The sequence below is a fragment of the Phalacrocorax carbo genome, chromosome 2 (genome assembly GCF_963921805.1).
Source record: "Phalacrocorax carbo chromosome 2, bPhaCar2.1, whole genome shotgun sequence".
In the NCBI taxonomy this organism is placed as follows: domain Eukaryota; kingdom Metazoa; phylum Chordata; class Aves; order Suliformes; family Phalacrocoracidae; genus Phalacrocorax; species Phalacrocorax carbo.
The window spans coordinates 22,436,322-22,455,498 of NC_087514.1; the positions used below are offsets into that span (position 1 = coordinate 22,436,322).

The 19,177-nt window shown below is 34.7% G+C and overlaps 1 protein-coding gene across 1 annotated transcript in view; it reads right to left on the bottom strand.

Moving 5' to 3' along the window:
• The window catches only part of RIMS2 (regulating synaptic membrane exocytosis 2), a 339,727-nt gene that overhangs the window by 138,106 nt on the left and 182,444 nt on the right, over window positions 1-19,177 (bottom strand). Inside the window, exon 15 of the mRNA XM_064442256.1 lies at window positions 261-440. Coding sequence (XP_064298326.1) covers window positions 261-440 — 180 coding nt within the window. The remainder of the gene's footprint in view (window positions 1-260; window positions 441-19,177) is intronic.

Consider the following 19,177-nt stretch of genomic DNA (forward strand, 5'->3'; position numbering starts at 1 on the left):
GGGAAACCATCCAGGGTTCCTGACAAATGAGAAATCACAAACAAATGTAGTGTAAATACTGTTAGCAAACAATTTGCAATGGCAGCCACACCATTATATCCAGAGTAGAATATAAATAGTGTGTTGGCACTGAAAGGGTTAGTATCTATTGCTACTAGTGATCAGCTAAGGATGAGGCGATACCAATTAGCTACTGGGAAAATAAAATGGTGAGCTGGTGGGGCAGAAGGGGATTAGTCTGATTGATTTGTCTGTTTCACCTCGGTAAGGCAGGTGAAGGAGGGGCAGATCTTCCAGTCATTAATGAAGGCATCGACCTGATGAGGTTTGAGTCAGGACGCTCTGTGGATCGGGAGCGGGAGTTGGTCCGCTCTAGCATAGGACGTTGCTCTGTTGATCTGGATCTTTGATATGGCTGTCTATCTGCTGCTTCACAATTCCTGTAATGTTAGTCAAAAAGCAGCTCAGTTGACTTTGACTTTTCTATTAATTATAAAATATGCTGCATGATACTGGTTTGGAGCAAATAATTTTGTTATGTACATTTTTTTGGGGGGGTAAATTTTCTGAGTTCGCTTCTTGATATCATACAGTTTTTTCATACATGTATGATTTGGCATACACCGTACTCTTGATAAATGGGCTGAAATGTTTCCAATGTCTCAGTAATGACTATCCATGCAATAGTCTGTTTCCTGACAATTTCTGGGTAAAATTGTTGTTATTTTGTTAATTAATACATCAAACTTGGAGGAAAAGAATAGCTGACATAATATTAAGTCTCACTAAAGCTAAGAACTTATTTAATTGAGCGGTTTAATTGAACATTTTTACACACACAACTAGATTTTTACAGACTGCATTATCTTTAGAGGTAGTGCTCGTTTGTAGGAAAGTCCACATTCCAGATGTTAAAATTACCACATAGTGCTGTTAACTATTATTAGACTCAGGATATCAGTGAAAATACAAGCTAGGCTATAGTGATGGATTCATACGCAGTGCTCACACTGTAGTCAGATGAAAATCTACAACAACATTAGTACTTACAGAGATTCCAACAACAAGACAAAGTTTAGTTTGTAACAAAAAAATCCACCTTCTAACCCAGAGCCTAAAGAACTGTACCAAAACAGCAATGGAAAAAGTTACTATCAGGGCTGCAATGGGAAGAAATTAGACTGAGTAAAAGAGCATTTCTTAATCAAGCAGTCTGGTCTTCTACTATCTTAGGTAATTAATCATGGCATTGCTTCCAGAAATTAATCAAGCCCCACCTTTTTGTCCAATGTAATTGGTCTGTTTGCAAGGAGAAGTATTTGCTAGCAATATCCTAAAATACATAAAATCAAGGTAATTTTAAAAGCAAAATCCGTACTCTGATGGAGCTACTTATTAAATTTACACTCCTCCCAGCTCTCCTTGAGTAACTGAACAGCTATAGAATACAAATGGGGAACATGTACCCTTCAGGACTTTTCCTTGAGCGAAGTCATGCATTTTACAATGAAGTCAGTTAATACAAAGAGTGACTGGATGGTGATTAAGTGTAACAAGAAGCCGAATTTTAATTAGTATCAAAAAAGAGAGAGACATACCACAGCCTCATTATGAAGAGTCTTATTAACAGCATTTCATTTCTAAAAACCATATTGAGACAGCGTATAGTTGTCTCTAGGGTGGCTAACTTTGCTGAATGGTTGATAAAAGATTCATTAAAATGAATGTCTCTTCAGGCCTTCCATGAGGTGATAATTGGACTCCTGGAGCATATGAAGGAATTGCCACAGACAGGTTCAGAATAATACCATTCACCATGAATCTATGTCTATAAGCTCCTAACAAGCAAACACACCACAGTAAGACACGCAATGGTAATTATAAGCTGAGGCACCAAAGATTGGAGGAAAAGTGCAATAAGCCTGGCACAAAACCACAACAAAATTACCTCACTTCTTCTTCTATCAGTTCTGTTTCTGAATGGGAAGCTTCATCAGCAAAAACATCCACTGTCTCGCTTCTTTTATATTGTGGATAGACAAAGAAACAAAACCTTAGCTTTAATATGAATGTTGCTTAGTTTAGGTAACTGTTTAAGAGAGGTTTTAGTGCTATGGAAGGTGAGAAAGGTGTCAGCCATCTGCATGGTGGTTAATAAAATGCTCATGGGAATAAATTCTTAGACTATGGGAATAAATTCCAAGAAGAAATATTCCTAAATTCAACAAAATTACTAAAGATAATATGGCCAAGGTTCAGAGAACCCACCCCTACTTTGTTTACCCACATATTTAAGAAAATTAGTGAGCCCAAAGAGATTTTCTTCTTTGGGTCTGTCACACGCAGAGAGCTAGAACAACCCTTCTCCTGCCAGCGAGTGTGGGTCTGGGGGAGCACATAGCAGCAGGGACTGGGCAATATCATAAGAGGTGTAATTCAATTTTCTATTTCTCTCTCCTTCCAACAGTCAGTAGGACATACAGGGGAACGGGTGAGCAGTAACCACATGACCCTCATAAATACTTCATGAGAAGTTAAGCCTCTTGTTACTGCTAAGGACTCATTCTCTTTAGCTGCAGTACAAAAAATGTTTCTTAGGATGTTAGGGATCTGACCCATTGCCTGTATTAGAAGGCAGGGAGGCATTTTTACCGTTAAGACCAATAATAAGGGCTTAGTGGGCAGGCAGGTTTTGTATTCTACAGAATGTCATTGAGTCACTATAGCTAACCACTGTGCCAACAGATAAAGGCCTCAGAAATTTCATATTCAATAGTTAATATAAATATTCCATTTGCCACAATCTGCAGCTGGCATTTACTTCAAGTAAAAACACAACCAGCAGTTCCCAGAAGTGAAGGAGGACGTGGGTTTGGCAGTGAACTTTTTGCTTTTAGATGAAGCTTTGGCACCCCTGTTGTTTTGTAGACTGAAGGATTTGAAGACGAAGTTGAAGACGAGGTGAAACTGAGTTGTTACCCTCAAGTTACTGTCTACATGCTGCGAACCTCTCAGTACCCACAGGAGCAAACAGAGGGCTATATAAGCATACTGACAGTCTTCCACTTGAAAGCTTCACTGTGTGGTTTTAGATCATACACATATAAAGAACAATTCAACAGACAGTTTTACTGACTGTTCTTTGTCCTCACATATCTTTTCGTCCTTTTAACAGAAAACACATGTGCTATATGATCCAGGTCTTTAGAAATGAACTGCCCCTTTTATAGAAAAAATATCACTCCAGTAACCTGCTTGGGCAGTGAAGCTGCTCACCTACCACAGTATACAACTATGTTCCAGCCATAAGCATGGAGCGGGAGTTTGTAAAACACCTCAGTGAATTAAAAACAGAAGTTCATAACTTTTCAGATAACATTTTTGAGGGCTTATGCTCCCAAGTTATCCAGACGCAAGTCTTCTCTTTTCTCATTTATAATTCATATCATATGATTAGTGATTTTTAAAGAGGGAAATATAGTAGTCTAAGTTAATGTATTCAACATCCATGTAATATTTTAATGTATGCTAGAGCTGTTTATCTTTGCTAAAAGACTTTTATTATATAAAATACAGTTAATGAAATGTCAAATAGTGACCTCCTCCATTTAGCATCCTCCTACCCTTGCTAAGGAAAACGTGCATGGCAGCTGGCCTATCCCCTGTCAAAGTCTACAAGACTTGTGAGCATAACTCTCCCCTTCACTGAGGAAAGAGTACAGCAGTAAGTGTTTGCTTCCTAACCAAGCACACCTATCACTCTGAAACTGTTTGAGCTCTCCCTAAGCCACCATGCAGAAAGCTCTGTGAGTATTCAAAATCTAATTTTACATTCCAAACTCATCAAAAATTAGAATTAGAAAATTAGTATTTAGGTGCCACTGTAAATTCTAGTAACTACAGTATCTAACCAAAGGTGCTACAACATTGTGTTTTAACTGCTGATTTATCTGCATTGTTCTATATTCATACTCCGGAAATTTCAAAAGCTAACTCCTTTCCCAATGCAGAAAATAACCATTTCTAATTTTTAATTTTTCAGATTTGTTACTCTGGTTAACAAAAAGAATTTTCAACAAATTAATATATTAATTGATCTAAACTTATGTATAGAGAAAGCCTTATAAAAGATGACCATTTTTCAACAGTAAGCAATCATAACAGCTTACAACACAAATAAGTTATTTTTCCTGAAAATAACTGAAAGCAGTTTATTTGAAAGCCCAGTTAAATTCTTTTACTGTGTGCAAGACTAAAAATCCAAGCTATGAGATCATGCCAATCACAATTTTAGTACTAGATTGTTCTTGTAACAAAAAACTGAAGAAATAAAAATAGAATTGCTGTAGGATTACAGTACACCACAATTCAGCTCCTAGTGCATCTTTTTTCATCTAGAAACACTGAGCACAGAACAGAAGTACAGCAATACATTGTCTAATTATGATAATTTCAAACTCCAGCTAACATACAATGGTAATACCTGTCAGTGTCTGTGGATGGCTGCTGGATTTCAATCCTTGGACATGTTATTCTTCTACTAGCTATAGGAACTTTGCTGTTTAGTCACAGACACAAGATCCTCTGTTAGCATAACATATAGAAGCATGTCTACAAACAACTGAGATTTCTAGTACCAAGCAAACTTAAATCTGAGTCATAATTATTTTAATGGAAAATGGGAAGGAGCAGTATATCGCCAAATATCTAGATAAACTGGTGACTGGATATCTTACCAAATCACTCATGTATACCTATAAAGAAACTTAATATAAAATTATGCACTGCTATAGTTTTTAAAAGCCAGGAACACAATGCTTTTAGGTATTCTTGCAAAATTAACAAAACCAGGAAGCAAGGCAAGATATTTTTGCTGCAGGAATCTTCTATCATGTTTTTTATATATGAGGTATATATATCTATACACATATATACACACACTCATATGATCTATTCACATGCACTTTACACTGTGGTGGATGTGATAACGACAAGTATCTACATGACAGTCATAGGCATGACTAAACCGTAACATGCCAGTATCTGAACTACTTTTCTACTAGCTAACTCAGGAAAGCAAAGCAGAGAACTCAGTTGCGATCCCAGGCACATTGTGCTCCACACTGCTGTGCGCACACTGCTACAGCTACAGAAACTCAGTTGCTTACAGCTTGCTTAGGTATCTGTGCATGGCATTGAAGTCATTTTGGTGATTCTGTTGTAGACATACCTAATCATGCTAACACATGATGGCATGGTACAATTATAAAAATGCTTAAAGCACATATAGCTATAACTATAGAGATTTACTCTCCAAAATATGTTTCATCAACAGATTCACTGAGGAATAGCAAAGCCCTGCTTTGTAGGGAGTTAGACCAGATTTTTTTTTCAGGGTCTTTCCAACCCAAATTAGTTAATGATTCTATGGAAGCTGTCAGAGGTTTATGCTAGTTATTACAATCAAATATCAATAAAACCAATAAGTACTGACAATCTTGGAAGAATTAAGACTGAATAATGTGCTGAAATATTTCATATCCTCTTTATTTGTAAAATCAGACCAAATTAATTTTGTGTATCTTGGAGGAATAGAAAAGCAAGTTCTACATTTGAAGGGAAGATAGTAAAAATATGTAAGCAATTTCTTCTTTACAGAAAATCTCAACATTAAACAAAAAGAAGTGGTGAATGCTTTTGAGAAAGAGGCTTCTTAACTTCCAGTTAACACTATTTGCAACTGCCTTCAAATGAAAGCAAACACAGCAAATGAGCTAATAATAATAATTTCCGTTAATAAGTTAACTTTAGTTTAAGAATCAGTTTCCAGTATTTTACTCAAAGGTAATTTCTCAAAAAATGAACCTTGCAGGCTACCATTTCCTTACACAGGGGTAAACCAATGAATGCAAGCAACATATATGTTGGCTTATGTCTTACCAATTTATTTAGCTTGCACTAACTTTATCATATTAACATATATTCATATTTTTATTCTGTGCCTACAATATGAGATGTTTGGAGGTATTCCTTCACTACTAATTTAAAAGTCTGAAAGACTTAGGCAGATATTTGTTCTAACGTAACATGCTGAGTGTTTGTTTTTACATTGTTGTTTCTGGTACTTGTAACACATTTTCGTTTATATAGCTTTTTATAGTACCTTGTACTTTGCCAACTGCTTCCAACTTTCAGCATCTTTAACATAGCCCCTCAGCTGACATATATTAAAGAATCACACTGCAGGAACACATATCTCTCTCTTCATGAGATGACTCACTGAAGATCATGATAAAACTAATTAGCGTTCAGAAGCTGGGAATTCAAAATTCTCAGAGCAGGCTGAAATCCTCTCCCCACCCCACCCCAGCTCAATTTTATAACAGAATATACTGCTGCAATTCTCTCCAAGATAATAATGTAAACTTTAATAAAAATATTAGAAATATTCCAAAGTATTTCAGCTCTATATTATAAACTTATTACACATATTTTCCCATTTCAGAACACAATACCCACGCAACTTGAATGTTGTATCACAATGTAAGAGCAATGACAGGAACATTCAAGGGTTTTAATGAACATATGTTTCATGACAGAAGAGTAAGTGATATACAGGGCAATGCATAGAGAAGCTTGAGAGAGAAGCAATGAAAGAGAAGCATTTCCTAATAGAGTTTGAATGTTCAAATGCAGCTCAGCAGAGGACTTAGACTATAGACTAATCAAGTGAATTAGTTGTAGCCTTAAAATTAAGCATGTAACTAAATATGCCTTTGTAGAGTGCAGTACTAAATGCAAAATTTGAAAAGTACTTGGTTCTTGGTGGGTTTTGTTGTATTTTTTCCTTAGATCTTATATATAACTTTATTTGTACATGGCACGCTGTATTTAATTGGCCCCTTTTTTTTTCCCCCAGTGACATTTTAATGGACCAATAATATGGCAGACATTTAATTAGTAAATTATCACAAGCAGGGCTTAATACTGCAGATATGTGCTTATCTGTCTTTTAATTTTTGGCAAAGATCTATAATTCTGACCTCACTGAAGTCAACAATAGTTCTTTCACTTGATGAGGCCAGGATTTCAGTCATATCTTTCCAAGATAAGGAGATACATAAGACTTCATTATCTTTTAAGATCTTAATTTACAAATGAGCAAAATAGCATCTGTTTCTGTTAAAGGTATTCTGTAAACCCATTGATCTTAACAGAATCTGATCCATTTCAGTAGTCTTCATTTTATTAAAGTATGTTCTATGCCTTACAGTCTACCTAAAAGTCATATTGGTTCACAACAAATGCTCTTATATTTTGTTTCTATTTGCACATCTTTTTGGAGCTAAATTTAAATGGGGACAGAGAGTACTAACACATCAGTTTCTTTTTTAAGTTACAAATCTGTTTTTCCCCCTGATATTTACCTACATTAACATCTATACAGTACTAAATCTAAGACATCTGAAGTAAACCAGAACTATTTAATGTGACTATCAAACGCAAACACAAAAGCTTTGTTTACACTAAGCACTTTCCAGCCTTCTTCAAATGCTGTCCATTTTCAGTATGCTTGTGCACCGCCCAGGAAGAACTAATAAGCATAGCCCTTGCTGTAAGCACAAATTAAGTGTCTACTTCAAACACTTAAAAGTGAAAAGCCAGCAAACAGTGGCACTCTGGTTCAAAAGGCTGGGGAAGAAACATGGTCTCAGGTAAGTCTCTATGGCTGTGCTAATGTTGAGCCAAAAGACCATTACAAACCTCTCCTCCCTAAAGAGAGAAACTTGCATTAAAATATTGAAGGATTAATCCTGGTTTTTACCAGTGCTTTTTTAGTTTGAAGTCAACTAAGTCCCTTATGCTCCTTAAACAGAATTCCCGTTTGAGTCAACATATACAGGACAAATATGAATCACAATTTTATTTAAATAGCCTTAGGACTGCAGGTGAACTGTGACTAATCCATTTTATATATATATCTTCTGTTCTCAATAGATGGTATCATTTTATATGGTTTGTTATATTCAACTGAGTATAGCCTAATAGCCTTCCAGTGATCTGTTTTAGGTACATAACTATTACTCCAGGGAGATATGACTTGTATCGCCACAAAAGAATAAACAGGAACACAAAATTCAAAGTATGGTCAGTAACTAATTTACTTATAAGTAATTAATTCAATATTCATGCACAATTTACATGTTATTAGGTATTTGTATGCACAAAATTATAGCATTTGAGACATATATATGTTAATGTATAGTGTTATTTTGTATAATTTCACAACAAATATTTCTGAGATACAGTTTTGTAACTCTCAGTCTTCATCAAGGAAAAGTTCCCTGTGGGAGTTTCACTTAAGACCTTCAAGATTTACCAGGATTTTGGGCCCACACCATATGTTTGTTTGTTTTAGTCAGCCAAAGCATGCCTCTAGCATAGTCAGCTCCTACTTACAAGATACGGAAGGGCAGAAAGAAGCAAGCTCTGTGTACATTCACAAAGAAAGTAAGTAAAGAAGAAAAATACTGCAAGAGCAAGAATAAAATGAGGGAGAAGCAATAAGGTCAAAGAACTAACAGCAAGGAAAATCTGTGCACTCCCTTGATCAGAAGCCAACTGCAGCTGGGAAGAACTGAAGATTGTATGGTACACAGCACTTTGCATGGGTTACGCATCAATCACACAGGAAGATAGGTTGGACAGAACTAGGATTATTTCTAAAACTAAAAAGTATTAGGTCTCAAAGACACATTCCCCAACGCTGTGAATGTAGGCAGGTATTATCAGACAAAAAGCCCTTTTTCATTAAAGTGGCCCTGAACAGCGAGAACATGTTTTAAAAATAGTTCAAATATAATTAGTGTTCTTTTTCTATTTTTAACTGCATAAACCAGCTTAATCTTGGAAAAAAGACTAGCACATAAATGTGCCTTAGTCCTGAGTCAAGAAACAAAGACATCAAGAAGACTATACTTATTAGGAATAATTTTGGTACAATTATAAATGAGCTATTATTATAAAGATTAGAAATACATTTTAGGTATATCTGTAACACTACACTCTTTACTTACCCATAATTTTCAGGTGAACCATTGACTACATGATCTGCCCATGAACTTGCACCATTGTACCACCTTTACAATGCAGTTAAAATAAAGAAATGTTATAAAGAAACATACTTATTATTAATAACACTCTAATTCATATGACATGACCACTTCTCAGTAAAATGAGAAGCTTTCCAAATGTTTCCAAATAATTTTGTACATTTTCTGTTTTCCCTGAGATTTGAAGAAAACCATACCTTCTTTAATTAAAACCCAAGCAAATTATGTTTAACTTTTCCTGATATAATTCTTAATATTTTTCACCTTTATTTTTTTCAGCAGCTTAGCCACAAATTTCAGTTCCATGAAGGCTAACTGATCCTTTATCTTTTATTACACAAAAGTCTTCATGTTTTCAATGGCTATTGAGTTTGTGGAATAATTAAAAAGTAATTGTGGAGATATAACATTAAAAATAAAATTCCATGTAGCAATAGTTTAAAATACTGCTTTTAACTTTTTCAATTTTATTATTTTTTCTATTTGACAGGATGATTGGTTTTTACAGTTATTTAAGAAGCAGAAGAAAACTCACTTCACTCAGATCAAACAATGAAAACTAATTAAATTTTATGCCTGTATTATTCTTCAGGTATGAACATGGGCTACCTAAACATTTGCAGCATCTTGTCAGCAAATCAGTTGAAGGTAACAAAAAACACATGTAGAAATATTTTATCTTAAGTAGAACCATTGAGAGAAGAAATAATGGGACAAAAAAGCTCCTTTCATTTCAGAAAGCAGGGGATAAACCGTTTATGCGCCATTACTCCATCACTCCAGAGTAGATACAAAATATCCAACATTTGGTGAATGAGTTTCAGCTGGATCTCTGGAGTTTTCCATATTTTCAGAATCTTGTTTGGGTAAAGCCTTGGAACTGCAATAGTCCCGCTATTCAATGATCGCCACATGACAGTGAGTGAGAAGCAAGGCAGGAATTTTCCAAAAAGATGAAGGAACCACCATATTATCAACTTGGATATAAATCTTCCTTTGTCTATACTGAAAACCCTAGCCAAAGTCTGCAGAATGAATTTTTAATGGCTTGAACACACTTAACCAATGGTTTTCATTAATCTGTTCCTGGGAATCATAGCAATATTTTTTGCATGACTCCATTTTTTTTCCAAACTTCGCAGATTTCAGAATCTGAGGTTTTGTAATATGCTTATAAACTAAATAACCCCACACCTCCTGGTTATTATATTGAGGAAAGACAGTATGGATTGTGGTACATGTGAATGTCACTCAGCTGCTCTTGTTTCTTCTATATCAAATTGGATGGTATGGGGAATGGCATTTTTTTGCGTGGTTGGTAGTCAGATCAATGACTGGATGAAAGTTACTTTAGTTTAATCTAATTTGGGTTTAGATTAGATTTAGATTTAGTTTAATCTAAATTAGAAGACAGCTGAAGAATGACAGGTGTATCTTTACACTCTCCCTAATCATCCATATCCTTAAAACTGAAGTCAGTCTCTTCAGTTAGCCAGTATTTTAAGATTATTCTGTAAAAATTACTTTATTACAGACATCATAAATATGTAAGCATGGTTTTAAAATTGCAGTGCACTTTATTTTTTGTTAAAGATGTCTGTATTTATTCGTAGCAATCAAATAAAACCAAAATTCCTTGCAACTAGTTCAAAAATAATCCCTGCTCCATTACTGTAGACAAAAATCAGACACTGAGTTAAAAATGGACAGAGAAATATAAAAGATCGAATTGTGCAAGGGGAGAGGAACATCAGCCTGCTTCTTTCTTCAGATTTCCTTCTTTTTGCATTTTGCCTAGCTCTTTAAAGAAGAAATGCTGTTATCAAATAACTATTTCCAGAGATACTCCAAAAGTTTTCAGATTACACGTCAGCCTTTAGTTATATTGTGTTCACTGTGACACACTAGATGCATATCAAAATTTAGGAAGAAGAATAGTGGTTTTGGTCCTAGCACAGCAAGCATCCAAAATCAATCTGAAGGCATTCAGTTTGTCATTTTTTTAAATCAATATGGGCAGTAACACATCAACAGCTGAGGACCTTCTTAAATGACTCGGGTAATTAAAAGAATGAAGTTAAGGATTCTAAATTGTCCTATAATCACTCCTAGTGACTGAAAAGGTTAGCTATTGGACATATGCTGCAGATATGTGGGGAAAAAAACCTTCAGTTTTACCTAGCTCCTCTGTACTATTCAGTTTTCCTCCCACATCTAATGAATAAAAAAATTTTTCAAGTTAAGAATTATACTTAAAAAAACCCCCAAAGTCAAGTTAATGGAGGGCTAAAAGAAAACGAGGTATTAAAACTATGGAAATTAGTTGTTCTGTATTTAGAGAAATACTGCATTAAATGCACTGTAAATATAACTATCATTATTCTAGGCCAATTAAAAATTGTACACAGAAAAAATGTATTACTCAACTTTATTTTTACTATATAAATTAAAATACCTTTCAGGAATATAGGTTGTGTCGTCGTAATATGAATTAGGCACTCTTCTCTCCTGCCTAGTCCTCCTGAATACAGAATAAACAGCAATGATATTTCAGATATTTTAAATGGTGCTTCTTTCATGATGTTTTCCCTCACAGTATTATTAAGAGAGTGATGAACAGAGAGCACATTTATCTACGGTTTAGCAGTATATTCTGAACATATATTTTCATATATATGTAATTTTAAACATCTTTCAAATTATATTCAGAAATAATTAACAACATATAAAGAACACTTGATCAATGCACACATATTTCATAGGAGTAAAAAGTTACATCAATAGGAAAACAGTTATTGAGCAACTGAGAAATTTCACCAAAAATAGGATATGGATGTTAGGAAATTTCTAACTGGTAAATGGAAGTCAGAAAAAAAAATGGAAGCAAAATTTTGTTTTCTTAAGTGAAGCAACAGAAATTCTGCCTGAAGAAAACCTCACATCCTGCACAAACTGTGCACAAACCAGCTTTTATTGACTTCCAAACACTAACCTCAAAGGCTAAGCAAAAAAAATGAAAATAGCACGTAGTGTGGTGTTCTCAGTGACTGAGCTGAACTCTGAGACAGGTAAGGTGAGAAAGAATTTCATACAGTGAGGTTTTCAGCAAATTTTTATTTCAGAAGAACTGCTAATATTTTAATTTTAAAAACAATTGGGGTAAAAATCCTGAGAACATTACGCTGTCATTCAGATCATGCGTATGTCAGCCCATTTAAAATGGGTGACTGTCAATTTATGAACTAGCCTCTATAACTCTATAGGATTGTGGATTGGTGGATATAAATAAAAACATAAGTAAAGCTCTACATGTCCAGTCATGATGTCTTATGTATGCTCAATCTGAGTAGCTGCAGCAGTGTGAACTGACACCAGCTAGTGCTGCCATGCTCACTATCACATTAAAGAGTCAAGGAAAATTGGAGTGGGGTTCTGAGCAGCAGGGTGTTCTTGAGAAAGCCCCTGCTCTAAGAAGCACTGAAGACTCTGAAGTTGCACATGTGTCTATTCTCTTTCTTAGGCATATGCTGGAGCAAGTATATTGTCGATACCACTTCTGTTTCTTTCGGGAGGGACTTTGGTTGGACTTCTTCAAAAGGGGGAACTATCATGAAGACAAAATGACAACTGTGGTAACCTAAGAATGAATTCAGAAAATAAGGTTTTTGACAACATGAACATATCCTAGAACTAACAAACTAAAGTCTATCAAATCTGATAAACAGAAATTGAAACACACTTCAGCAGAGAAAAGATGAAAGAGAAGCAAGTAGCCACTCTGTGGGGAAAAAAAAGAAAAAACTGCTAGAAGAGACCACAAGAATTAATGAGCAATGAAAGGAGCCATGAATAACAAAGAAAGCAAGTAATTTTGACTGATGTATCTGTATGACATATTTTCCTGCAGGACACCCACACTGGTGGATTCACAATGACATAAGATACAAAACTCTCTGTCCCAAATGAGAGACTCTTTCCTGAATGCTGGACTGTGCAGAACAATGTTTGCTATTTTGATGAATAGTGGAAACTGGAAAGTTTTTTCACATGCTTAATAAAGTGAAAGTTAAATACAAGAAGAGAGGTGGTTGCTTGATATCAGTATGACATTGATTAGGCAAATGGAACCAAGAAGACAGGACTAAGACCTTGACCTACAAAAATAATGTAATTGAAAGTCAATGTTAACCTGGGGAAAAGTGTAAAGATAATTGAGGAAATATTGTTTAAAAAGTAATTTTTCATATATTTCCAATAAATAAATTAAGAGGAAATTACTTAGTGTTTTTCAGTGGATAAGGAGGAACTGGATAAAGAGTATGCTATAAATGGTCCTTAAATACCTAGAGAACTGCTGTCGGATTATGGAAAGACAAAAAGGATGAAAAACTAGGAAAAGTGGTAGTGGCTAAGAGGTACTCAGAGTAGTTCATATCTGGTACTTTTACTTTTCATTCTATTTTTCGGTTAAGCAAAGTATGAGATTTCAGAACGACTCTATTTCTGTGTACTTTGAAATAAGATAGGCTTTTCCTCAGCCTGGATTCAAGAGGACCAGAGAATCCAGGATCAGTTCCTAGGCTCAAGGAATCTCAAGATAGAATTCTAACAGTGAGCTAGAGACATTCCACTTCATGTCAGATTTTCTCGTCTGACCCCAGGAGGAATTAGCTTTAATAGCCTTCTCTTCCATAAAGCCCTGGAAAAGATTTACTCCATCTCCCTGCTTAAACCCTAGCTTTTTCATCTTTTTTTGCAGTACTGACACTTTTGCTCCTTGTTTTCATTAATTTTACTTTATTTTTGAGAAATTAATTTCCATAGAAACAAAGATTAAGATTTGCAAATCAAGATCCTCAAACTAAGACAATTTGATAGTAGCTCCAACTTTCAGCAATATCTGGACAGTTGAAGTTACAACTGACAATCTCAAACAGGTTCAGATAATCTAATGCAAATGTGAGCATATAATTAAGGCAGAAAACAGTATATAAAAATTAACTACTGAAATAGCATATGTATGAGCACATTTCCTCACATATTTTCAGAAAGCAAACAAAAAATCCCTTTCATTATTAAAGTTTCTACATGTGGACTGGGCTATTTACACACTTAATATTAGGTTTCATGTAAAACAGCACCACTTCAAAACAAATGTTGAACTGAGTTCAGAAGTTTATAATGTCTATTATACTGTAGCTTTGGAGAATTCCTAAAAAACAAGATTTCTTTGGAAGGAATACTTTTATGATACTATAAAAGTTTCAGATTCTATTTTGCTTCCACATCCAAAAACAGCTTTACACTTACTAAAAATATGGTTATATATGATCTGAATCCAGAGCAAAGCTTAATGAACTTCTCAGAAGAACTCATATTCAGAGGGCAACCATGAAGTTAACATATCAAGAGTTCCTTAGTTCTTGCTATGGAAAAATTTACATGGCCCCTCTTGTAAAGCAATAGCCATATCAACCATTATATCTGCTATTGGAGATCTGAAGCCACCACTTCCTTTTCACTGGCTTGCAGTTTATCAGATTTATATCCTTATTTCTATTCACATACAACCGTGTAGACTTTTTCCTGTTTTGCAATACTTCTGAAAATATCATAGTCACAGTACTACACCAGCATGTCTTATTACATCTCTTAAAAGCCACTGTATTTCCAGTAAAATTATTTCATAGAAACTATTATGGGCTCAACTTCTCTCTGCCATATATTTATTTCATACATAAATATGAACGCAGATGTTCTGTAATCACACACAGGAATTGTGAACGTATGCAAGTACTCATAAATTACAGGCACTATACAAATATCTACAACATAAGCTTCTACTTTTACTTTTCACTCTGTTTGGGGGTTAAGCAATATATGAGATTTCAGAAAGACTCTATTTCTGTGTACTTTGAAGTAGATAGGCTTTTCCTCATTATTTCAAAGGGAATAATAAGTACTATAAGCACTTTGGAAAATTCCAGCAGAAATAAAGGTTATACAAAGACACTTACATATAATACCCATGCAACCTAATTTAAGAAACTGACCTCTATAAAGCTATTTAACTTCTCTTGGGACTTACCCATAGTGCTGAGTAGTCAGTTTTAGGTACGTACATACTCACAGAGTATTATAAAACATCTTCACTGTATGTGTTTGTTACTTAAAACCCAGATCACATTCTCAGTTTGGAAACCAAACACAGTACTATCTAACTCTAAGTGGCAGAGCTAACAATATGCTCCACATCAGTTATACCTCTCAAGATCATAGTAAGCACCCTCAGAATAGGTACGGCACATCTTATGGGAGCGAAGTAATCTGATTGCATCTTCACAAAATAGAGGATACATTGTGTGATCCTGGCTGCCAAAACATAAAGGGTGAACACAATGAAAAGCAACACAAAGATGAAATGAGGACAAAACAACATGAAAAACAAACAATGTCAGCAACAGAAAAAAAAACCACATTGGAACAAACTCAGCTGGAACTTTGGTGAATTTTGCAGTACTTTTAAAAATTAAGGTATACTGGCCTGCAGCTGAGACTATGAGAAAGGTATCACACTCCAGTTTTAACTATTGTAACCTTTAACACAGACATACATGTATGACATTCTGTACACACACATTACATTATTAGCAGGTATTTGTGTTTGTTGCCTTAAATAATTTTCTCTATTGGCTTTTTAAAAGGCATTAGAATGATGTAAAGATAGCATCATCTTCATGGACAACCAATTATAGACTTTTAGCAGTGAAAAAATGTTTAAAAAGTGAAATATATGAAGAGTTACCCAGTGTTTGTCTACACACTGTATTAAGAAAACTAATTCTGATATTAACTCAACACTTCTAAGTTTTCTACCACTATACACAGACTAATAAAAACAGTGGACGTGTAGGTACGTAGAAGTACATGCATTATCCACACATCACTCAGCGGAAAACATATACCTGGCATCTCTGTAATGGTGATCTGTGGACTGGGTGTACCGGGAACGAGGTAAAGTAACATAATGACTGAGCAGATGGCAGAAAGAAAAAGATAAATATGAGACAATAAGATGGAGAAAGAATGGTACATATCACGCAACAGAAGACAAAAATCTGAGAATACTGGAGCTACAAAAGCATTGAATAGAACACTGATATTATTAACGAAATCAGAAATCTGATCTACAGTTCTAAAGGTACAATTATCTAGATGATTCACACATCTATTCTGAGAGGCCAGTAGGAGACTATGAATCAAGCAGGTAGCTAAAACTTGGGATTTTCTACATTACTTCAGTTAGGAGGAAAAAATGTATAAATCTCTGTCTGAAAGCAATCTCAAGAAGTCAGATTGCCTGCTCCCTTGCCTGAAGGCAGTGATAACTTCAATAACGATAATATTTTTGGCAGAAGTTTACCTAATCTGTCTGAAAGGCTACCAGCATTGGGAAATCTGTCCTCACATAGCTAGCTCCAGAGCTTTCCTGTTTCTGAGTGTAGGTTTTCCTAATATTTATCCTATTGTGAAAAAAAGATTAATTTAGATGAAAGCCTTGTTTTTATTTAAAAAATTAATGAAGAGATATATCATCGGTAACAGAACATGCCAAAAATCAAATGCATGCATTTCAGAATAATAAAAACAAGATATTTATACTTTTTTGTATTATTTTAAATACATTTGTTACAGGACTAGGTATTTTCCAGTTATCAAAAATAGAAGAATGTTATTTCTCTTTTAGTATAAATTTATGCACACAGTACAGGAAAAATGCTTTTGAAAATAGTTTTTTTCTTCCAATTTACAAGGAATTATTAGAATGTAAATAAGGCCTTGGTCTACAGCTCCTCTGAAGTTGGGGTATTTTAAAGGACAAAAGGCCACATTGGGCGTGTAAACTGATTTCACAAGAAACATGGAAAATCTCATGATTATCCTCCACTTTTATTTCTCATACCTTAATTTGCTTATAATTAATGATTGAACATATTGTTACAGGTAGATATTTTACCTACACTTATGATCTTTGCCTTTTTGCCATGTGGATAAAATGTATCATCAGCCACATGTAAATATTCCTTATAAGTATATTAGATTAATTATATGTAGTACAAGAGATCTTTGTGGCCACTTCTTGTCAACTAAATGCAAAAGCACAGTCACCACTACAAAAAGCTTCTAACTTAAGTCCCTGATTATACAACTTAAACTTTGCAGCTTGTTACAAGAATAAGGAGCTGTACACAATTCAGCAGGGCACAAATTGATACAGTACGCTGAAATTTTGAAGATGAGATGCTAAAAAGGACTAACAACTAAGAAAATAATCATAGAGCTACATCGTAGACTGCAAAAAAGTATTAGGGTTCTTAAACTAATGCATAGACCTGAGTACCAAAACTGGTCTACCCATAGCAGCCTGGCAGTCAGCATGCTGCCAAGAAGCATTAAAAAATAATTCCATCACGTCCTTAAAATTTGCTTTAGAATATATGCACACCCACAGGAAGAACAATCAATTCAAAATGTAGGAGTCTACCGCACAGCAGCTATGATATATGTGATGATGGCAAACAATGGCATACCAGCTTATTCCCACCATTACATGGTGACATTCTCAGGCTATATCCACATGAATATGCCCTTAAATGATTAAGATGGAACCCTGGAACTAACAACACAAAACTCTTGCAAATATTGCATTAGTATTAATAGCAGTTAAGTGTTTCCAGCTGGTATATGACATTTTAATGTTGACAGTTCACTTTTGCTTCCCCTTTGATCTCTCCAGTGAATTGTTGACAAGTTTTCTTTATAGTCTTTCAAAAATATAAGACATCAATAAATATATTCAACCAGTTTTTTAAAAAGCAAAGCTTTAAAAACTAGGACTTCAAGCAGAACATGTGTTGCAGAACATGATTTCATGGGAATGCAATTGCTATTTGCAAGAAGCTTAGTTTACTGTCTGTAACAAGGAACATCCCAGACTGTTCCCTTCACTTACTTGTATGTGAATGAAACACCATCAGTTCATTTTTCTGCTTAGGATTTGAGTCCTAACTCCTCTTCAAATCCCAACTAAACTATTTTAAGTACCCAACCTCTGGTACCAAGTTTTGTCCTAATACTTCCAGAAACTCAGAGCTTTAGTGTTCTTATCAAGTGCTGAGACTTTTGCTTGTGAATGTATGGTGGGCAGGTCAACCTTTTTCTTTTTTTTTTTTAATTCAGGAATTCAGAATCAGCATTAGCTGGCATTTAGATACAACCACTTATACAGTTTGATATGTAATAACATTTAACAAGTTTGAAATATACTTGCTCATCACCCAGAACTCTGCTTGTCTATATAGAGAAGTGAGGTAAGCTTTAGCTTGTACTTGACTTGATCCTCTGGCATTATGGGCTATTCATACTTTTCCTTATTTTTTAGAGTCCATTTTATCCACGTTATCTAACTCAGCTAATTACTCGCTATAAAATGTTTTTACAAGTGCAACATTTAAAAAATGTGAAGATTATGTCTGAAAGATCAGTTCGATACATTAGTTAATGCAGTAACTTACTAAAGTACAAGGCATTCATCATACTTCAAGAATATATATCCTAACGCTGTTTGTACATCTCTAACTATATAACAATAAAAATTATAGAGATATTATTCATGTAAGCATGTCTCTCTGTCTGGAAATGGTTTCTGTTTAAGTACAGTAATATTTTCCATAAAATATGCAATGTTCGCAAAAAAGAAAGGAAAGCTGCGTGCCATATCTGTATGGAAGAGAGAATGACTGACATCACATAGGTCAAAATATGACAGTATGCACATTAGGAGGCAGCATATTTTTCTGTGCTTTATGTATTTCAACATGCAGAGCAAAAGGCTTAAACACCATCTATCTTCTGAGCATCCAGTCAATACTCCACTATTTGTATCTTTATTATTAATACTTTACATATTGAGCTTCAAACCCATTCTTTATGTTTTTATGAATATGTTAACAACATAGCACCAAAAATGCCTATGACATAATTCTTACTGTCCAAAACTGAAA